Source organism: Aspergillus brunneoviolaceus (assembly GCF_003184695.1).
Source record: "Aspergillus brunneoviolaceus CBS 621.78 unplaced genomic scaffold BO95scaffold_41, whole genome shotgun sequence".
NCBI classification, from domain to species: domain Eukaryota; kingdom Fungi; phylum Ascomycota; class Eurotiomycetes; order Eurotiales; family Aspergillaceae; genus Aspergillus; species Aspergillus brunneoviolaceus.
The window spans coordinates 192,441-214,535 of NW_020290771.1; the positions used below are offsets into that span (position 1 = coordinate 192,441).

Below are 22,095 nucleotides of genomic sequence, written 5' to 3' on the forward strand. Positions count from 1 at the left end.
TGCCAACTTGCCACACGATTGTCCCGTCCGTCTCCTTCGTTCGATGCTGATCAAACGCCGGCCCGTCCTCCGTAGCAGGTACTGCACTCGCCAAGGATGATCCTCATCAACTGTACGAGCGTGCTCAACAATCATACTTTCCCGCTCATTTGGCTCTCGCTTCGTCCTCGAGCCGTGATAGGCTTGACCCTGAGTCGTTACGTATCCCGACCACGACGGATGGAAATTTGAGCCGATGGTCCTTTCCATGGATTGACCCCCTCCCGCCCCCCATCGTGCTTCTCTATCGGTTCAACCGCCTTGCCAAGCCGTGACCGGCACCCCCTGACACGTAGGCTGATACAGACCGGTGTGATGGAGGGCTTACGACGATTCATTCATGAGAGATTGCAGCTAGGCTGATTGATAGGTGGATGGATCCACTGGGCGGGTGACTATCAAAATGGGGCTTGACTCCACTTCTGCAGAAATCGATAGTCCCCGACCTCCGAGAGCACGAAACGTCACGCCACATCGGGCTTGGTTACTTGTTTGGAAGCGGTGCAGATAAATCCGCGAGGAAATGGAGAGATTGAGTCGAAGAAACAGATTCGTACGACTTGGAAACAAATGTCTATCTTTGGTGAAGAAGAAGAAAGCTACGATCAAAAGCTTCTCCTTAAATTCACCTTATCAGATGGAAGGCCGTTCTGGTGGTGCTTTAGTCATGGCTGGGGAAGTTTTAGCCGACGGCTAACTGTTCTGGGTCCAAAGTTACAGCGGAAATGTGAAATTGAAACCAGAATCTGAAGCGTGAAATTTGCAACCCTCGAGCTTGATGCGTGGCCATTGAGCTGCTGCTTGTGGCCGTAAGAGAGGAAGCTCAAATCATGAATGGATCCAGGATCGTCTGGGACTGAGCAAGTGTGGATGCAACCTTCTTCTAGGCCGACCAGCGGGTTCCCATCACCAACCAGCAGCCACTGACGCAGACTCCATGGGTGTAAGTGTGTTTGACTTTGATCAAGTTCAAGTGGTTCTATTACATGGAGTCATGGACCAAGTTACGGTTTTTGATAGAGTCATGGTCTAGCAGCAACGTCGGTGTGACAAGGTTGTCGAGCCGGTCGAAATACGCTGTGATTAATTGTGGCCTTCTGGAACCGGTACATGGTCCGATTACCAGGATGGCAACCCTCAAGTTTCAGCGAATAGGACAAAGGGTGAAGCCTACCACTGGTCTCGTGGGAGCAGTCGCAATCCTTTGGTGCACGGGTCCTGTGGCGGACGATCGATAGCTCAAAGGCTTATCAACGGCAGCTGTGGTTCTGCCATGAAGACGAAGGCAAAGTGGGTTAAGCGTCTAACCCAACCGCACGGAGGAGCAGGACTCCGCTGGAAGAGGCCGTTGGGCGGAGAAATTGTGGTCTCCGATGGAGTGGCTATCGTTGACCCTGGAAGGTACAGTTCATGGCTGAACTTGAAGTGTCGGGATGCTGCGAGTGACGGCCTCAGTAGCAGCAGCCATGACATGGGCATTGCACCATGAATATGGCCGAAGGTACAACTGCCCGGCAAGTTTATATTGCGGGGTCCTAATTTGATGAATGCTTCGTATGCTGCTGATGTGCCGCCAAACGTTTGTGGTGGAGGAACAGCAACTGAGGATTTTACTGCACCTGCACTCTTACGACTACGAAAAGGGAATGATCGGACCGGTGTGACTCGCGAAGCTCGCTGATCTACCCCAGCGTTCTTAGAAATTCTCCATGGACTTCATTCGAGTATTTGCGGAACATGTGTTTTCATCAGGCGTGGACAACCACTCTTCGATCGTCCCTCAAACTTTCCATGGCACATCCAGAGCGACTAGGAGCTCAAGTCCCTTCCCACCCGTGACCCGACCAACCTAGTCGGATGCCCTGAATAGCAACGCAGGGTTCCCCTTTACAGAACCCTGCTGGATGTGGGGGAAATCAAGATCGAAGACGTTCCAGCACTTCAGACTTCGCTCGTATCCCTTTCAACATTGCGGTTTGGTGCGGTATGGCGCGGAGACTAGACCGGGCCTTTACAGGCTGTTTGTTGTTGCTTGGTGATGATGACGACAAGGGGGCTGGCAACGTATGGATTCGACGGCGTGGATCCCGTTTATCCATCATCGTTTTTGCATGACGGAGAAATGTACGCGTCGCATGCGGCAGGACCACCAATCAACAGGCGCAAGGGCACGGCCCGACTGAGGAGGACAGAGCTTCCAGACTCTCTCGCGCCGGCGACAGGGCGCTGATGGCCAAGTGAAGCATGAGACTGCTGTTCCAGCGATCAGCGAAACGAGGGGCTACGCGGCCGATCTGCTGGGTTCGCGGCAGCGAGGCTTGGCACTTCTCCAGTTTCTTGGTCCATGAAACAGTTTATTGGTTTTCAAATTTCTGTCACAGACTCACAGTCGCATTGCTGGAACAACATGTGCCCCACCAGGAGAATTGGCACTTGCGGCTACACTTCCTTGGATATCCGTCTCCCTGCCCTCGCTTCTGAATGGCACAGAGGTCGTTGAACTCTTGGCGACGGAGTAACTGCGGACCATGGCTGGTCAAGTAGGCGAGCAGCTCAAACCGCCGACCCCTGACTATCTTTGCTTTGTATCGAGGGAGGAAGAAGGATGGTGAGGGGGAAGGACGAGAGAACGTCAGCCGGTGACGTCTGATTCTGCGTGATCTGTGCCTGATTGTCTCAACTGTTGCTTTTTGGATCTGTTTCATATATATGCTTTTTTATTCTGGGTATGTGTCGTATGTGTCGTATGTATGTCTATCATCATGCTGCAATTGCGGACAATATTTTCCGCTGGGTGTCACACTCTCTCCTCCCCCTTCATTTGGGGGGAAAGCTGTTGTGAAGAGGCAGAGACGATCCAGAACGTGAGTGGGGGGCGGGCGGGAACAATAATGGAAAGAACAATAGAATTCCATTCAAGGTCTTAGCCGTCATGGCTCGACGGGGTGGTAGACGGGGGTGTAACAGTAGGCTGTATTGCAAATACACCTGTTACCTCATCCTACCAAGTACCAGTACGGAGTAGATAGCTCGATTGATGGCTCGCACTGGAACAATGGTTCCCACGCGTACCTTTTTTCTTTTCCTTTTTCATTTTCTTTTTCTTACGTTGCCCTTACGAACCTTAAAGAAAAAAAAAGAGTGTCAGTTTTTCTGTTACGAAATCAATCTAAAAATGGAGAAGACAGACTGCCATCAACCACTCACAATCTGCTCGTCATCTATTCGAGAAGCAGTGAATTTCCTCTTTCTGACTTCTCTCGAGTGGATCTGGGAGTAATTGATTGCCGCATCGGCACTAGTAAGCTTTCTGCTTCTTATCCTCCACCACATACGACGAGTCCATTGCAAGTTGACTGTTGGGTCTGGATGCGCGTTGATCTACCCGCACTCTCCTTTTAATGTCCTGCCATCGCCAGTTCAACATCGACTTTCTTCTCTCCCTTCTCAGCTTCATCTCGTGTGATCTTATCTTTATTTGTCCGGTCCGACCTGTCTTGCTGGACGCTTCTTTCCTTGTTTCACTCCGGTCTTGTTAATATCAAAGACTCTCGTTACAATCACTACCATCGCCGCCGCCGAGGCCTTTATTATCTTGCCGTGGCTTATCGTACCCTAGACTTCAACTCTCTATAAACACATTCTAATTTAGATTTCTCCTACTCAACCATGTCTTTGGTTCACTCCGACAACCTGGCTCCTCAGCCATGGACCGACATCTTCACCGAGGATACCTGCATCGATAGACGGCAGTGCCACCGGACGGTGCCGATGAAGGTGCTTGCCCTGGGTGTGGGAAGAACGGGAACAGCTTGTACGTGTCATTCCACAAGCCACACCGTCAATGGCCGGCGCCACTAACATTGCACCTTCCCAACAGCCCTCCGCAAGGCCCTTGAGCGCCTTGGCTACATGAAGACCTACCACATGATGTCCGCCAGCATGGAGAACCCGCCAGACTGCTTGATGTGGCACGATGCTCTGAGCGCCAAGTACGACGGCGTGGGCGAGTTCGGTAGAAAGGAGTGGGATCAGCTTCTGGGTGACTGCCAGGCCGTGTGCGACTGGCCTGCCTGCGCCTTTGCTAAGGAGCTGATTGAGGCCTACCCTAACGCCAAGGTCATCTTGACCACCCGTGAGGTCGAGTCTTGGCACGCGTACGTTCCATTCCATCCCACCTTCCAGCCGGGCACCCCGCTAATCTGTCATGCTACAGTTCCGTGATGAAGACCGTTTGGTGGCGTGTGTCGGATCCCGAGCACCGATTCGTCTCGAACTTCAGCTGGGCCGCCAGCATGTACTACCCCATGCTCAACAAGTTCTTCCAGACCTTCTTCCGGGGCGACTTCCCCAACCAGGGCAAGCAGGTGTACCTCGATCACGTGGAGGAGGTCCGCAGCCTGGTGCCCCCGGAGAGACTGCTCGAGTACCAGATTGGCGAGGGCTGGGGCCCGCTCTGTGAATTCCTGGGCGAGGAGGTGCCTGACACCCCCTTCCCCCGCGGCAACGACATGGCCGACTTCTTCAAGCGCTGCCGCTCCCGCAACAGGCGCCAGATGCTGAACGCCGCCCTCCAGGCATTCACTATGGGTGGAGCTATCCTGGCCACCGGCTTGGCTGCCACCATGGCCTTCAAGCGCTTCTCTCGGTAGAGGGTGGTTTGTTACTTTGCGTCTTCATCCTGTGGTGTGCGCTGGCCGCCGATCGCCGCAGATTTCTGTTTTGTGTGTTTTGATTATCATATACCGATGAGCGTACCGACCCTCAGATCCAGGGTTGAATTATTGTTGTAATGCGTGATTCTATCACTTGTGAGAATTTTTTTTTTCGTTTTATTTGTGTTGGGCAATGGTAGGACTTTTATGTACGGACTGATTAGACGGGATATTGGCAAGGAAAAAGCATTGGGCGGACGGCACTTTTGGTTTTCGCTCAACTACATAGTATGAAGGTAGTCGCTGATATCACTGGGCGCCGATCGGAATGGAATGAACTCAATATTCTTTGCACATCGCATGTTTTCCCTTATCACTGTCTTGTCCCTGCAGTGCATAACAACAGTACATTATAGTACTCCGTTCATTTGTGGACGGTAGGACAAATGGTCTCGGCATGCATGCATGCATGCAGCGGGCCAGCCCCCCGGCGCGCCCTACAGGTTGCGTGCATCCTTCCTGGCCTTGGCAACCCAGCCAACAACGCCCTGCACTTGTTGCACCTGTGGAAAGTAGTCGTAGCTAGAGCTTAATCACAATGCCAAGCGACTCGAAGCATGCTGACGTCCGCTGCACCCATCACTCAATTAGGTAGGACAGCTGCTGCTCAGTTTAAACAGGTCAACCACTGTAGCTTTTTCCTTTGAGCAGATACACAAGATTGCGCATCGATAGCAAGAACATTACTTCCAACCTATCCGTGGTCTGATCCAAGTGCAGTCCAGTAGCATCCATAGCCCAGACGGCTGCTACCTTCAAGGTTCTGCATACCACCCACCGTACCTCATTCAGAAAGAACAAAGATACCCAGGTAGTCACAGTCCTATGTAACGCCAGCGTCCCAGCGTCCCAGCGTCCCAGCGTCCCAGCGTTCCAGCGCCCTCCAGACAAGAGGAAACAGGAAACATCGACGAAACACTACAGCAAACCCTTTCCTTTAAGTTACAACGTCTACCTCAATCGCAACCGCAACGAAGAGCAATTGGACTCCTTCCGCAACACTAACCGCAATCCGGGCTCTCCACTTACGCAATCGCTCGCCAATCCAAAATTTGTGACCCGAAGCTCTCTAAGCCATCGTCCCGTGGCGGCGTGACGCGGCGGGCGGCGGGCGGCGGCGCGCTTCCCCTTGCGACCGGCTGTTCGGGAAACGGTTCGAGGCTTGGCGAGCGCGTACACAGTAGATTAAGTCTCGACGCTAAAGGGGATGGTGAGTCGATGACTGAGCGGGATTTGGGAAAGCCGTGCATACTACTGACTACGTACGTGGTGGATTTGTTTGATCCTTGAAAGGAGAAAACGTAAAGGACAGAAAGAGGGTTAAGTTAAGGGTTGGTTGACTTGGTTGGAACTTGGAGGTTTGAGTGGTGTTACAGATTATCGGACAGGGGGAGGGGAGGGGGGGCCCGGCCCAGCCCGGCCTGGGTTGGGATAAAACTTACCCCGGGGATTAGGCGGGAACTGGTATTGTTTCGGTAAGGATTTACTTTTCCTTAAGGTACGAGTAAGTTATGAGTATTCGGGTGAAGGCCCGGTAAGTTCGGGTTGTTCGTTATCACCCAACCTTCCTGTGTCTGTGTCGGAGAAATCGCAAGCCTCGCAATGTTCGGATGTATCGTTCGGATATCGTGGTTTGTCGGTGAGGAGCTGTACTGGTTGAGTGTTTCCAGGTCTCAGTGGCGCTGGTTTGGGATTTACTGGTCAAGTCACCGAGTTGTGATTTGGTTCTAAGCGCTGAAACGCGGGGAGGGGAAATCGTGGGATTGAGGTGACGACGACAACAACAGATGAAGGACTATTCTTAGGTCCGAACCGCGCAAGACAGACAATCAACTGATTTGCAGAACGGAGGGCTTCTCCTGAGACTCGTCTCGACAAACCCTCCTCCACGGGCCTTTCTGCTTCTTTGGTCCAGGAAGGAAGATCTTCAACGTGGATGATGCTTGACTATCACACCTAAAAATGGCTCTGCGGAGGTGATCGGTCGATGCGCAACGAAGTTGCATTCAATCTTATGGATCATATCGTCGATGCTCTTCGAAGAGAGCCCGACAAATCCTGATCCCACCCACCAGCTGCAAGAACGCAATAAACCATGACCGACATACGTACGACCAAGCAGTAGTGGATCCTGTCTCGGCAGTGATTTAGGTACGTTGGCGATGCTTGGCAGCCTCCACTTACGTCGCCGGCCCAAGAAGTCGATGCGCTCAAGCATTCGGTCCCAGTATTCGCGGCCTCGCATTGGCCTGCCACTCTGGAGCTTTGCATGTTCGTGCGTGGGAGTTTCGGACGGACGGTCACAGGCTTTGCTTTCCCAGCGTATCCGCTGTAAACTTCTTATCAAGTTAGGAAACATGATTTTTTACTAATCCTTTCTCTCTCGTCCCCTGGCTGTTCTGGCGTTGCGTTTGGCGTGGTTGAGTTGACTTGCATTCAGTCGCTCTCTGGAAGTTGAGACTGTATTCTGCTTTCAAGGTTGGACAATCACGAATCTTCTTTTCTTTCCTTGTTCTCGTCCTCGATTTTGTCATCGCATTCCTTGTTTTCCACACATACTGGGTGCGACGGATGCACCGCTGAAGGATCGATGATCGGCTCTATACGCAACCCGAGCGGCTTTGCTCCGTCCTTCTTACTGATCTCCCTGGCTATCCTTTATACATTCTTACCATCAGTCACGGCGGAGGTGGATTCGGTCTTCAAATCGGTAAGCATTTATATTAGCTGTGGCAGCGGCGTGCACGCCATAAAGCCAAGATGTTCGCCATGCGGATCACTAACCTTGTGTCAACGACCGTCGCAGAGACCCGACCTCTACCCGCCCGTCCTCACCTTGGAACATCGCAACCCCGACAAGCTCAGCCCGGGCTATATCTTCGTGGGCCCTTATGAGGCAGCCAACTCGGGGCCGTATATTTATGATGACGAAGGGGTATGTGTCCGTCATGAAAGACCGACCGGCCGCATCTGCTAATGACTTGTAGAATCTAGTCTGGAGCGGATGGGGTAATTCCGGCCCTGGAAACGCTCATGGCATGCATGTTTGCCAGTACCAGGGTAAAGACCATCTCTGCTTCTTCCAGGGCGTTCAGCAGAACGGGTACTGTCGCGGCCATGGCGTGATCATGGACAGCAATTATCGGATCGTCCGCACTGTGGTCCCCGGCGGAGGCATGGCATCCAGCGATATGCACGAGTTCAAGCCCATCAACGACGGCAAGACTGCTCTGTTGACCGTCTACCAACAGCGGCAATTCGATATGAGTTTGTGGAACGTGAAGACGGGCATGGGATGGCTGATGGAGAGTGTCTTCCAGGAAGTCGACGTCGAGACCAACGAGGTGCTATTCGAGTGGAAATCGCTTGACCACGTTGACCCGTCAGCGGCCTACACCTGGCCCAGCCACACGGACACCTCGGGCACTGGGCTGGACCCGCGCTCGCCCTGGGACTACTTCCACATCAATTCCATCGATAAGAACAGCGAGGGCGACTATCTGATTTCCTCGCGCCACACGTGCGCGATCTACAAGATCTCCGGCCAAGACGGCTCGGTGATCTGGCAGTTGCACGGAGCCAACCCCTCCTTCAAGAACATCAACTTCAGCTTCTCGCAGCAACACGATGCCCGCTTCTTGAGCGAGAACGCCACCCACACGCTGCTGTCGCTTTACAACAACGGCTTCAATGGCTTCAACCGGACGCACGACTATTCCTCGGGCATGATCATCCTGATCGACCACCGCGATAACACCGCGACCCAGCTGCTGGAATATGCACCGCCGGGCAAGACCATGATCAGCTCCAGCCAGGGCAACTTGCAGGTTCTGCCGAACGGTAACGCGTTCATCGGGTGGGGCAACAACGCCTACATTTCCGAGCATGACGAGCAAGGCAATCTGCTCCTGTGGGGATACATTGACAAGGATCGGATCATGAACTACCGGGCGCAAAAGTTCCAGTGGGAGGGCAATCCGACCGACGTGCCGGCCATGTGGACCTACGCGAAGTCGAGCGAGACGTACGCTCCGACGACCTTCTATGTCAGCTGGAACGGGGCGACCCGCGTGAAGTACTGGCGCTTCTACGGCGCGCAGAACGCCACCGGCCCGTTCATGTTGATCAAGCAAGTCGCGAAGGACGGCTTCGAGACGAGCTACACGGCGGGCGAGTTCTACCAGTGGACCTACGCCGAAGCTGTCGACGTGGAGGGTCAAGTGCTGGGCAAGTCGCGGAGCCTGTTCACATTTGTCCCGTCGGCGGAGTTGCAGAACTTCTGTGCGACCGATGCGTGCGAGAATGCCCAGTCGTATGGCATGCCGAATGAGGAGGGTGCTGGGCCCGCGATCCCGCCGGCTGGGATTATCACCGTGCCTTGGGTTGAGCCTGGTCATCCGGACACTTTGTACGACTGGGGACAGACGAAGCAGTCCGAGGGAGAGGGAAAGGAGGCGGAGGCGCACAGTTCAGATAAGGCCTACAGTAAGTTTGACCTTCTAGCTGGCAAGATGACCGAAAGTGATGCTGATACGAGTCTAGACAATGTAGGGTGGATTGCCCCGGTCTTCGGGTTTGTGGTTACGGTGGCGGCCATCTACACGATCCATCGGGTCTACCGGCGACGGCAGCAGGACCTCAGCCGGGTTAAGGAGCGCGCTTCCACGGAGCATCTAGATCAAATGGAACGGGCCCCGCACTCAGTGGAAGCGGACGAGCTTCCCTGGTGGCATTGGCGTCGATTCGTGGGGAGACAGCTGCCGCGGTATACGCCCCTGGCCGAGGGACAGGGCTCAGCATGGCAGCAGGGAGGGCATATAGAACGGTAGCAGCTTTTGTTTTCGACTCCTAGAGTAGATATTAGAATCGTTCGATATGATCCATGATTCATATGGCAGGATACAATACGAGTCTTCTCATATTGGGGCAGAGTGCCTCGGACTTAAGATGTGATGACAACACCTTACCCCGAGTTCTGAGCCACAATCCGTTCGTCATGGGGGTGGATGATCCACCCAACCCCGGAATAGGCCTTGCCTCGTGCATAAGACAGAAGGTCTGATAGGGAACGGAAGCAGGTCATCCATGCAGGCATACGTATGGACTTGCGTAAGAAGTTGGACGTTCAGTTGTGTCATCCCTCGGGTATTGATTGGGCCAACAGTTGGGGTATACTAAGGTACACATACGGTAGGTTCTCGAGAATTGAGCCAGCACAATTGCAGGTGAGATTGGTCTTTGTTCTCGAATCGATTATTATCGACTGTCAGCGGCGATCGCCTACCAAGTATAGAGGGATATCCCTGCCCGCTTTGTTGAACCGCTTGACGACAACCTCCTTGTCGACAATCGCCAGCAGATTAGCATCAATGCTTCGATAGACAATAGAACTCAATGAGCATAACCGGCATCGTCACTGGGCCCTGTCACTCTATAAATACAACTACAATTTACAACTACACCTACACATTCAATCCCCCCACAACCCACCCCCCTCCAACGTAACAACTCACACCCCCAAGTAAGTAAGTACTACACGTAGAGGCAACTGTCCCCGGTAGAATCCGCCAGAATGCGACCCGCGTTCCCCGACCACGCCGTCCGCCACGACGACGGCATCTACGGCCACTTCACCAAGCACTACCTGAGCCGCCACGGGTACTGCGACCGCGACCACGAGCAGGTCTTCGTGGTGGTGACCGTCTCCCAGGAGCTGATGGACCGGCACGACTGGGCCTTCTACGAGGAGCAGCTGCGGCTCGAGATCGAGGGCGAGCGCATCAGCAAGCCCACCGCCGAGGCCGTCTTCGGCAAGATCCAGTGCGCGGGCGTCGCGCGCCACTACAAGGAGTGCGTCGGCGCCGAGCGCGTCACGGGGCCCGACATCCTCGCCGTCGAGATCGGCGGCCGCGTCGAGCACAGCACCTCCCACGACTTTTGGCTGCTCCAGGAGTGGTATGAGAACACGCTCATGCCGTACTGGGGCCATCCGCCGCTCGCGGTGCCCGTGGAGGGCGAGGCGTATTGGCCGTTTTTGCGGTTTGGGTGGTGGTAGGTTTTTTCTTTTTCTTTTTCTTTCTTTTTTTTTTTTTTTTTTGTGGTGCTTTTGCGGTGAAGGGGAGAGAGTGAGATGATTATAATGATAATATCGAATAGAAAAAGAGAGAGGGAATCCTCGTACTCATAACAATAATCAATGGTTTGTACACCTCATATGTATTGCATAACTCAGTGATGATAGTGGAGACCAAATGCTCGGGTGCCAAGCCTGGAGGGTGGAGAATTGCGTCGCAAGCCTTTTTCGGCTACGCTGTAATTTACCTGGTACTCTCGGTCGTATTGGGTATTGAGATTTTGCAGTTTCTATCCCTTTACTGTCTGTCTGTCTGTCACATTGCTTCATGTCACTCCCCGTTCATTTCAGTTCAGTTCATTTCCACTCCACGCCCACCCCCGAATCAAGCAATTGAAGGCGATGGAGGAGCTGTTTCGTGTTCGATGATCGTGTGTTTAGTTTCTAATTCTATTCTTTCTTTCTTTCTCGCTCTCTCTTTTGTACTGGACTTTTCTTTCTCTTTGCATCTGCTCTGCTGCCATCATCAGCATCGTCACTGTCACTCTTTTCACCGAATTGATTCCTCTCATTGCTGCAGCTGCAGCCAGTATTTACCGTCCGGGTCTCCGACTGACCTTTAGACTATTAACCCACTGACCCATTTGGCCCCTCCTTGCGTCTTTTTGGTTCCTTTCCCTTGACATTCCTGCTGTCTATCCTCCTATCACAACTCGTGCCGATGCCCGTCCCACGAACCGCATCCCAAGGAACCGGCCGGCGACCATCCTTGACGCTTAACGCCGCGCCGCCTCTTACGGCCACTTCCACATCATCCTCCGCCATCGCTTCGCCTCTCCCACCAACAACCCCCAATCCCCTCTCGGCCACTTCCACCTCCTTCGCCCAGTCCACCAAGAATCGGCATGCTGCCCGTCATACCAGAGCTACCTCGTGGACTTCCGGCCACGACCAAGGCGGCGAACCCTCGTCCTCGACCTCTGCCAATTTTCCGCTCCACCAACAACACCACCACCAACAACGTCGTCGTCGCGAATCCAACCTCTCGCTAGCCGACGTCTCCGAAGGCTCCTCCGGCCGCTGCGAGGACTACGACCACGATTCCCACAACATGGCCTCGAGGAACACCTCTCTCGACTGGGGCCATGCCCGCAGTCGCTCCCACAGTCAATCACAGACCGCGATGTTGCGACCTCAAGAACTGGCCGATACGCCCTCCGCGGCGCCCGTCTCGCGCCCCGCCCCGGTGACCTGGATGTCCCTGCCGAAGAAGGGCCAGCTCGCGCTGCTGGGGCTCTGCCGTGTCTTCGACTTCTTGCAGATTGCCTCCCTGCAGGCCTATATGTTTTATCAGCTGAAGTCCTTCGACGAGAACCTGTCCGACGCCGATGTGTCCACCCAGGCCGGCATCCTGCAGGGCGCGTTCACCGCCGCGCAGTTTGCGACCGCTATCCCCTGGGGTCGGGTGGCCGATGCGGAGTGGGGTGGCCGGAAGTTCGTGCTGCTGGTGGGCTTGCTGGGCACCGCCTTGTCCTGCCTGGGGGTCGCCTTCGCGACCTCGTTCGCGCAGGCCGTGTTCTGGCGCTCCTTCGGCGGGGCCATCAATGGGACTGTCGGGATCATCCGGACCATGATCGCGGAGAATGTGAAGGAGAAGAAGTACCACTCGCGCGCGTTTTTGATTCTACCAATCGGGTTTAATGTGGCCGCCTTGTTTGGTCCCGGTGAGTGTGACGCCATCTACTAGGATTCTTGGGGGTGGGTTGACTAATGGTTGTATGATAGTGATGGGCGGGATGCTGGCCGATCCTGTCAAGGCGTATCCCCGGTTATTTGGGCCCGACTCGTCGTTCGGCGGTGCCAACGGCGTGCAGTGGCTGATCCGCTACCCCTACGCTTTGCCCATGCTGGCGAACGCCATTTTCTTGTCGTTCGCGGCGGCGTGTGTCGCCATTGGTCTGGAAGAGGTGAGTGGCTGGCTCTTGGCAGTGTGGTTCAACACTAATTGTTGCAGACCTTGGAGGCTTGTAAAGGCAAACCCGGGTTGGGGGTCTTCTCGATGCGGATTTTCGCGCGCGGTGTTCGCGCCGTGGTGCCCACGTCCTCCCCGCTGTATCACCGGCTGCCGTTCGCCGACTACGAAGAGGCCGGCCCTCTACTGGGCCGCCGGGATACGGCCGAGAGCTACGAGATGGAGGAGAAGGCCAGCAAACACACTCGCCAAAGCCGCAGCTTGCCCTTCCGTCGGATCTGGACCAAGAACGTGCTGTGCACGCTCCTGGCGCAGGCCTTCTTCGACTTCCAAATGGGGTATGTTTCTGCGGTTGTGTTGCATACGACATCGATCTGACCATGACACAGTGCCTTCAACAACCTGTGGCTGTTGTTCCTCTCGACGCCGCGCTACGACGCCAACGACCCCACGAGCCCTCTGCAGAAGCTGCCGTTCGTCTTCACCGGCGGCCTGGGGATGCTGCCGCAGAGCGTGGGCTTCGCGACCGCGATCCTCGGCATCATCGGCATGCTCCTGCAGTTCACCATCTACCCCAGCATCAACGGCCGCCTGGGCACGGCCAAGAGCTACCAGTACTTTTTGACGTTGTTCCCCCTGGCGTACGCGTTTGCGCCGTACATCGCCCTGGCGCCGTCCACGGTGCCGCCGCCGGGCCAGGCCAACGGCGGCTGGGTGTGGTTCTCGATCATCGTGGTGCTGTTCCTGCAGGTGACGGCGCGCACCTTCACGCTGCCGACCTCGATCATCCTGCTGAACAACTGCTCGCCGCACCCGTCCGTGCTGGGCACCATTCATGGGATTGGCCAGTCCGTGTCGTCTGCCTTCCGCACCATCGGGCCGATCTTTTCGGGGTCGTGGTACGGGTACGGGCTGGAGATGGGCATGGTGGGCTTCGCCTGGTGGCTGGTGGCGCTGGTGTCGGTGTTCGGCTGCGTGGCGGCGATTTTCGTGTATGAGGGGTCGGGGCATGAGATTATTCTTCCGGGGGAGGAGGAGGAGTAGCAGTGCCTCGGTTTTCCAGTTTTTGGTCTAAATCTCTTTGCTTGTTGATATTTCCCTGTATATAATTACATGCGTCCGTGTCCAGGATGATGGTGTTTTGGATATACGGGCTGTCGCATGCTTGCATATTTGGTTTGTTTATGAGCGTTCGCTACTGATACCTGGTGCATTTTGCTTGTTGTACGCGTGTTGCTACGCGTGGATGACGGAAAAAAGGGGAGGGGGTATAGAGGACGAATACAATAGATTCAGTCCCAAACCATGAGGTATAATAAACCAGCGTAAGTATGCACACGAACGTAACCACTACCACCACCACCACCGGTCCCAAAGACACGTGTAAGCCAAACTACCGCCTCAGCGCAGCAAACCGCCTCGTCAACTCATCCAACTCCGGTATGTCACTCTTCGCTTTCGCCCCACTGGCAGGCACTCCAGCCTCGCCCACCGTCGTCGTCGTCGAGGGCGGATAATCCGCATCCCCGGGCACCCTCACGCGAGGATGCAAATTATCCACCGTGGGCCCCGGCGGCGCCACACTCACGAAACTCTTGCCCTGCTGCCAGCCCCTGGGCGGCGTCGCCTGATTCAGCGCGAGGGTCTCCGACGCCCGGCGCGCTTCGCTCTCGATCGGCGAGCGCTGTCGGCGTGTCGGTGTCGACGGATCATCCCCATCCCCATCCCCATCGCCGGGGGCATCATCACCATCATCGCCATCACCACCACCACCATCCAACCCGGAAATCGTCGGCACCTCCCCACCCCCCTCAACAAGATTCTCCCCACCCCCCCAAGCAACGCCATAAGCCCGCGCAATCTCCCTCAGATAACAATCCACCAACTCGGCCGACGGCGCGCGCACGCGCAGCACCTTCACCACGCGGGCCGGCACGCGCACGCCCGGCACGGCATCCTCCTGCGCCAGCGCCATGAACTCCTTGCCCCACCGCTCACCCAGCAGATTCCGGAGGATCGTGAGCTCGCGCACGTCGTGCGGGAAGCGCGGGTACGCGTAGAAGATCACCGCCGCGGCCTCGTCGAGGGCGGCGTCGATGTACTCCTCTTGCCCTGCCGCTGCCGCGTGCGTACCGTTGTCTGATGTGGTGGTGGTGGGGGGTTGCTCCGCTTCGCCGGGGGGATTGGAAGACGGTGACGGTGCGTGTTTCCCCAGCCCGAAAATCGAGAACCTGCCGCCTAAACTGCCACTTCCTCCGGTCTCCCCCGAGGCGCTATGCTTCCCACCAGAAGCGGCAGCGGCAGCGGCAGCGGCCAGTCTCGCGCGATTCCGGGCCTGCGCGCCCTTCTCCCCGAACGCGGCCTGGTCGAGCACGTTCGCCCGCGCCAGAAGTAATTCGCAGTACAGCTCGACCATCTCCATGGCTTCGACGGCGGTGTCGGTGGCGATCACATTCTCGACGCGGATGCGGGCGCTCGAGTCGCGGCCTTCGGCTAGGAGGCTTGACAGGTCGCGGCGCTGGATGACGCTGCTGGCGGTGTCTTTTTTTTGGAGGAGGCGGAGGCGCGGGATGAGGAGGTGGAGGGTGCTGGTTAGTTTTGTCTGCATTCCCTAGTTAGGATGGGGTGGTGGGATCGGGGGTGGTGTTTGGTGTTGGTGTTGGGTGCGGGGTTTGAGGGGTGCGGGGGTTTGTTTTTGGAAGGGTTTGGGTTTGGGGTGGTGATTGAAGCTCATGGTCAAGGTGGAAAAGAAAAGGCAGACGTACCGTCTGTGGGGAGGGAGGCATTTTGAGAGACTTTGAGGCTTCCAGACTTCCAGACTTTCAGTTCTGTGGTGTGTACACGAAAAAGAGAGTGCGATGGAAGACGGAAAAGCGGAAGATGGCTGTAGATACGGAGACGGAGGTGGATGACGCTATCGTTCTCCCTCCCGCTTGGCATTTCCCGAGGCCGGTTGTTTTGGTTGCTTTGGTTGCTTTGGTTGCTTTGGTTGCTTTGGTTGCTTTGGTTGCTACGAATATACTCCCTTCTTCTGTCATCTCCCCTTCCTTCACTTTCCTCCTTACGGCCCACAACACATTCTACTCTTACTCACGTCGTACCCACGAACAATGCAATTGCCAACCACTCTCGAAGATTAATATTAACATAAAACTCATCAATCAATAAAATACAAGAACATCGTATCATAAGGGTATACAATAATATAAGGTAAAATGTTCCTGTCGAAGTGAAGTGAAGAAGAAACAGAATTAATGTAGTAAATGAAGGTCAGACATGCAGTCTAAACCATCAGCACGGCTCCAATCACCGCCAACACCAACCCCAGCCTCGACACCGTCTTGCTGCTGGCGCCTCCTTGAGCCGCCGTCATGACGGTCGGCGTCGCAGCCGTTTCGCTGGCACTCTCAGCAACCGCCTCCATCTGCACGTGGCCGGTTTCAACGAAAGCGTGCGGCGCGTACGTATAGCTGGCGGATGCGACCGCGGCGGAAGATGGGCTCACTTTCACGCTCGATGAGGGGCCTTGAATGGGAATCCGCGTGGGGTTGAAGATGATGGTGGTGGAGAAGATGGTGGTGGTTCTGCTGTCTGCGATGGAGGTGCTAGAAGCGGTACTGAAACTGGTGCTGGAAATGATGGATGAGCTGCTGGTGCTGGTGCTGCTGATGCTGGTGCTGGTACTGGTAGGAGTAGCCGAGGTGCTGGTGCTGGTGCTGGTGCTGGTGCTGGTGCTGGTACTGCTGGTGCTGCTGGTGCTGGTGCTGGTCGAGGTACTTGAAGTGCTGGTGCTCTTGATGGTTGAGCTGCTGCTGGCCACAACACTGCTGACAGTGCTGCTGCCCCCAGACGAGCCCGCCTTGTCAAACACAACAATGTTCGCCGATTCGCCCTTAGGAACAGTGACCACGCAGAACGCGGCCCCTCCGGCGCCGATCGAGCTGGAGCCCGTCATCTCGTTGACTCCGTTCACATCCGGATCGATCTTGCAGGGAAGTCCATTGCAGCTGTCGCCCTCGCATTCGATCTCCACGCCAAAGTCGGGCACCACGTCGCGGAAGGGCGTCGTCAACTCCAGGTAGATCGGGTTCCATCCGATCTTCACGTACGTGTTGCCCGAGGCGTCGGTGTTGGCCCCGGCAACATAAGGCGACCAATTGCCGATGGGGCTCGACGAAGTTCCCCAGACACAGGCTGTGTCGGTGCTATAGCCGGGTGGATTGATGTAGAAGCTGCTTCGGTCAGTGCATGCACCACCTTCGCTCAGACAAAGACTTACTGCGCCGCAGTCTCGAGCCAGTACTCGACATCCGGCACGGCGAGGGTCTCCAGCTCCTGCACCAAGGTGGGGATGAGCATGGCCTCGTTGCCCGGCAGGACGGTCTGACAGAACGAAACATGGCTGGAGCACTTGTTCTTCGCGCTCACGGCTCCGGTGCCGTCCTGGCAGTACGGCTTCTTCGGGAAGGGCTTCTGGATGTTGCCGTCCTCGTCGCAGTACAGGCCGCCGTTCTATTGTAGGCCGTGATCAGTTGGGTGGTCCGTGCCACGGAGCTGGCGGGGACACCTACCATCGACAGCGGGAAAGTGTACGAGGTGGCCTCGGGGTCCCATTGCATGGAGACCTGCCCTGGCGGACAGGCGTACGGGCAGTATCCGCCGGGCGTACACTCCTGGTCTGGGCTCATGGCCCAGCCCCCGTTCAGCTCGCCCGGGGTGACGGCCACCAGGCCGGCGTCCGAGGGAAACTGACAGCTGCCGGTCTGCTTGGTCGCCTGAACGGCTCTTTCGACGGCCGCGTGGTGTCCATGACGGTGGGCATGACTGGCGGCCTCGACCCCGGCGATGAGAAGCCATGCAGTTGCGCTAATGGACTTCATAGCGTTCTACGGTGTTTGAAAAGGTGGTAAAGGACTGGATATTGTGACGTGACTCAGGGGGGAGATAGGTATGATTGCCGACGGGCGAGGGATCAGAAATCCTGATCCCGAAACGAAAGACTATGGTCAGTGGAGTGGAGTTTGAAGAAACGAGTGACTGAGGGATGAAACACCTGGGGAAGAGAAGAAAGAAGAAAGAGGAGGGAGAGAAGAGGAAGAAGAGGAAAATGGCCGAGGGGGAAGATGGAGACGTCTTAGACTAGGCAGAAGAACGAGGCCGGCGGGCCCAAGCTGCAAGCGCGGATCAACCATGGCAGGCACAGGCGATGCAGATAGTGCGGACAGTGCAGGCAAGGAAGGACTCGAGTCGGGGAAAGCTGGAGGAGTGGAGCGGGCTGGAGGCTGGAGGCTGGAAGGCTCAATTGAGATGCTGCATAATCCATGATGCTGGAGGACGTTACCCAAAACGGCAATTCTCCTGGTCATATCTCGGTTCGCCAAGCCGCCAGCGCGAGAGTTGGTGTTTGTCTTTTCCTCGACTGAGTAAAGCGTCAGGGGGTTCCATCTTTTTGGACTCTCCGGCAGTTCATGGCTTTATCCTGGATCCTGGATCCACTCGCCTTGTGGAGATTGGCCAGCACTCCCAGCAGGGTTCACTGTACTCACTGGGCAGTGGGCACTCCCCTTTCCATGTCGTATTCGTTTGTTCTGGTCGGTTGACTGCAGCCTACATCCATCATGGATCCATGGTGTGATTGACTTTATTGGAAATTGGATATTGGACATTGAGTGATTGCTGCGCTGCCAGGGGAGTGAGTTTATGAGATGAGAATAAGGTAAAGTTTACCCTCTGTCATCCTCTTTCCCATAACTACTAACTAACCTACCTACCTACCTACTAACTTACCTACCGACAACCCCGCCCCCTTATCCGGCCTGCCCTCTCTACTAGTACTAAGTATTAACTACCACCACCACCACCATGATAACGATCATCAATCTAGACTCGATCAACACCTGACTCTGACTCTGACTCTGACTTTGACTTCGACAATCATAGATAAAACCTTTGTCTTCCCGTCTCTCTACCTTGGTTAGCATGGCTGCAACTTCACCCGACTGGAAAAGGGGGACCAATGGCCACCCGCTAGTTCGGACTGGTCAAGCAATAGTGCGTCTGTGCCCGCCCACTGCAAGCCAGCCCATTGCCCAGCTTGGCTGCAATCAACCGCCGCTTGCCGCCCACTGGGCATTTCTTCTCGCGAGCCCGCACCGTTGAGCTTGGAGCTTGGAGCTTGGAGCTTGGAGCTTGGAGCTCGGGGCTCGGGGCTCGGAGCCCCCCTCCCCCCCTCCGCGCCATGCACCCCGGTTTTACTGCGGAGCGTCATGATTGAATTCATAATTGAATTCCTACGTCGTAGACGAGCTACAAATTGATGAATTGATTGGCGCTCAAGTTCGAGAAACCGCGCTGGATAGATCGATTAGATGGTGAAACCTGGGAGAACGCCATGCCATTTGGAAAAATCTGTCCCCCGATGCGCCGTTGATGCTGAATTACGCTACACTGGAATCGACCCAACCTAAATTCTATCGAGTAATACGTCCGCAGACTAGACGGCCCTGGCTACCGCCGCCGAGGCACCGCCATCGGCTCGAACCCATCGCTGTCGTCGTCGATTTCCTCGCTGGCCACGCGTGCGCCCCTCGTCCGCGTGCTTGGGGGAGCGCTGCCCTGCGAGCCCACGAAATTCAGCGTCGTCTGGGTTTGCTGTCGGGTTCTCGTCTGGCGCGTGCTCGTCCCGCCCGTGGCTCGGGTTGAGGCTGCAGGCGGAGCGGCTGCGCGACGTTGGCTGGTGGTCGTAGTCTTTGTAGAGGTGGTAGCTGGAGGTGCCGCTGCTGCTGCTGCCCGCCGTGTCCGAGTTGCAGGTTGTTTGACAAAAAGAGCCTGGGAGTCCTCGTCATCGTCATCTTCTTCGTGGATATCTGGCAGGCCGGATACCGCATCATCATCGTCGTCGTCATCGTCAAGCATAATCACATCTTCCTCTTCGTCGTCCTCATCCTCCGACACCGCGCGACGGCGGCGGCCTTTACCTGCAGCTGTCTTTGACGGTGTAGCGGCGGCCTTTTTCGCGGCCGTGGCTGTAGTTTGTGCCGTGGTTGTGGTGGTTTTCCGTGTACTCGTCGTAGCTGCGGCTCTCCCACCGCGTCCCCGCCCCCTGCCTCGCGTGGTCGAGGATGCGCGGGTTGTCGTAGCAGCTGCAGATCCAGTACCGTCCTCCGCGGCGACGTCCGCGTTTGGATCCCCGCCCTCATTGTCCGAGTGGATCAGCGCGCCCGGCTGATCCTCCCACGAGCCATCGAACTCGCTGTCCCAGCCGTCGGGCTTGGGCTTGTACCGCCGCTTGCCGCCGCGGGCGTGGCGGCTGCGCTTGTTGACCCCGCGGGTGAACATATCCTCCATCTGTGTGCGATACCGCTCCATGGCCTTGTGCAACGAGCTCTGCGCCAGCTCCTCCGCCGCGTCGATCTCGTCGGTGTCGCGGTCCAGCGCCATGAGATGCTTGATCTGGCTCTCCAGGGACTCGTTGACAAACATCTCCAGCGCGTGCTTGTCATCTTTGTCGATGAACTGCGCCACTGCGTCCCCGAAGGAGTTCTGCGGCAGGATGGTCAAGGACTGCGTGGCGAGGAAATCGCGCACCAGCTGCTCGACTTTGACGGTGTCGAGGGTCGCCAGGTGCGAGATGGCCGCCTCGTCGACGTCTGCGGTGGCGCCGTCCTTCGGCCGGGTGCCGCCGCCGGCCGTGTTCTTCTTCTTGCGGTGGAATTGCACCACGTCGTTGACGTTGGCGACGCGGCCGACGAAGCGGTTCGAGAACCGCTGCGGGTTCTCGCAGTCGTAGCTGCCGCCCTCCGGGGTGGAGATCTCCACGCGCAGGCGCACCAGCGGTAAGGGGATCTCGCGGGGTTGCTCGTCGTCCTCGTCATCGGCGGTCGGCGGCGCCTCGTCCTGCATCTCGAGCCACTCTTCCTTGGCTTCTTCGATGAGCTCCTCGACGATACCCATCAGGAACCGCGTGAGTTCGGTGCGGTTGTTCTCCTTGCGCGCGAGCTTCTGCGCCCCCTTCTCTTCCGACAGCACGATCTCGCGCATGGCGAAGGGCCGCACGGTCCGGAGGCGGATGGGCTCGCTCTTGAACTCGCGGCCCGTGATGCTCACGATAGAAACGTGTTTGGCGACGGCTTCGCCGGGGCACAGCGAGGTGGCGACGGACGAGCCCGGCTGCATGACGTGGAAGTGGGTTTCGGGGTTCCGGCGCGGGTTGATCAGACACTCGTGCTCGTGGCCCCAGATGACCAGATCCAAAAATTCCGGCAGGAAGTTTTCTGGGAGGTAGCCCGTTTCCGTGTAGGCGTGGTGGTTCTGGTGCACGCAGATCAGGTTGAACCAGTCATCCTTCTGGATGGAGGGCTGGTAGAACTTCACCTTGCCGTCGCGGAAGGTGCGGAACAGCCGCTCGTCGCGCACGTTGCTGATCCCGTACAGCGCGAGCTTGGTCCGCCCCTTCTGCAGCAGCACCGGCTTGACCTGGATGTTGTCGGATTCCGGCGTGCGGCCGTAGTAGTTGATTAATCCAGAAACTTGGAGGATGTCCAGCGCCGCCAGGTGGCCCTCGCCCGACGGGTCGTCGTGGTTGCCGTGGATGGAGAAGATGGGGATGGCGACGTTGATGTCCAGGTCCTCGTAGTTGACGTGGTTGAAGGCCCCCTGGAAGTTCTCGCTCGCGTCGCTGAGCATCTCCAGCTCGCACGGCTTGTCGCCCAGGCAGTTCATGCGGATCGACCGCATCACCTGGTACATGGACTTCCGGGACGGCTTGTTCTCGTGGAAGAGATCCCCCGCTAGCAGCACCATGTCTACGTCGTGCTCTTTGGCCAGGCACATTACCTCGTGGAAGCTCTTCCAGCTGTCGTCGCCCCGGATGGGGTCCCGCTCGTTGTAGCCCACATGGTTGTCGGTGGCCACGAGGATGCGGATGGTTTCCGCGTCTGGTCGGCGTTTAGTTGAGGGACTTTTCAAGGTGGATACAGTGACTTACCGCCAAGATTTGGCATCGTGGGTCTATTTTATGGCGGAATAAGATATGATGAAGTTGGGAAGTTCTGATGACCGAGAAGAGATGTAGACAGACGGCTAGAATGAACTCGGTTATATGACTTTCATGTATCGCCTGGCTGCCTGGAATGGGCCAGTGCTGCCTACGCTACCGACTGGAAAGATAAGATGGGATTTCTCCTGCATAGAGCGTTGAAGACCTTTCGTTGCAGTTTGGATCCAGTACCAGTGCGTAGTTCGATCATTGGGCTGACAATGAAATAATCAATTAATTCCCTTTTCGAGAAAGTCGC

The 22,095-nt window shown here is 56.3% G+C and overlaps 6 protein-coding genes across 6 annotated transcripts; 2 read left to right on the forward strand and 4 right to left on the reverse strand.

Annotated features, from left to right (window-relative positions):
- The first annotated feature begins 3,300 nt into the window (after positions 1-3,300).
- Positions 3,301-5,033, forward strand: BO95DRAFT_443792 (sulfotransferase family protein). The gene is made up of 3 exons (XM_025586733.1): positions 3,301-3,853; positions 3,920-4,196; positions 4,256-5,033. The coding sequence occupies exons 1-3, from the start codon at positions 3,709-3,711 to the stop codon at positions 4,689-4,691; spliced, it is 858 nt and encodes a 285-aa protein (XP_025441349.1). The 5' UTR covers positions 3,301-3,708; the 3' UTR covers positions 4,692-5,033.
- A 2,105-nt stretch (positions 5,034-7,138) lies between these two features.
- On the forward strand, positions 7,139-14,092 carry BO95DRAFT_474217 (MFS general substrate transporter). The gene is made up of 8 exons (XM_025589787.1): positions 7,139-7,464; positions 7,561-7,689; positions 7,742-9,239; positions 9,297-9,491; positions 11,577-12,551; positions 12,613-12,794; positions 12,842-13,137; positions 13,189-14,092. The coding sequence occupies exons 1-8, from the start codon at positions 7,345-7,347 to the stop codon at positions 13,841-13,843; spliced, it is 4,050 nt and encodes a 1,349-aa protein (XP_025441350.1). The 5' UTR covers positions 7,139-7,344; the 3' UTR covers positions 13,844-14,092.
- A 100-nt stretch (positions 14,093-14,192) lies between these two features.
- Positions 14,193-15,407, reverse strand: BO95DRAFT_365154 (DUF292 domain protein; the record flags this gene model as incomplete). Its single annotated transcript, XM_025582684.1, has 2 exons — positions 14,193-14,905; positions 15,086-15,407. The coding sequence occupies 2 exons, from the start codon at positions 15,405-15,407 to the stop codon at positions 14,193-14,195; spliced, it is 1,035 nt and encodes a 344-aa protein (XP_025441351.1).
- Positions 15,408-15,920: 513 nt separating this feature from the next.
- On the reverse strand, positions 15,921-17,981 carry BO95DRAFT_443797 (SUN domain-containing protein). The gene is made up of 3 exons (XM_025586734.1): positions 17,371-17,981; positions 17,079-17,311; positions 15,921-17,031 (listed from the first exon to the last, which is right to left on the reverse strand). Exons 1-3 carry the CDS (start codon positions 17,677-17,679, stop codon positions 16,083-16,085), a joined length of 1,491 nt encoding a protein of 496 aa, XP_025441352.1. The 5' UTR covers positions 17,680-17,981; the 3' UTR covers positions 15,921-16,082.
- A 622-nt stretch (positions 17,982-18,603) lies between these two features.
- BO95DRAFT_166210 (uncharacterized protein) lies at positions 18,604-19,192 on the reverse strand. The gene has a single exon (XM_025580767.1). The coding sequence runs from the start codon at positions 19,077-19,079 to the stop codon at positions 18,774-18,776; it is 306 nt and encodes a 101-aa protein (XP_025441353.1). The 5' UTR covers positions 19,080-19,192; the 3' UTR covers positions 18,604-18,773.
- Positions 19,122-22,043, reverse strand: BO95DRAFT_443798 (MRX complex nuclease subunit). Its single transcript, XM_025586735.1, has one exon. The coding sequence runs from the start codon at positions 21,629-21,631 to the stop codon at positions 19,307-19,309; it is 2,325 nt and encodes a 774-aa protein (XP_025441354.1). The 5' UTR covers positions 21,632-22,043; the 3' UTR covers positions 19,122-19,306.
- Positions 22,044-22,095: the final 52 nt, after the last annotated feature.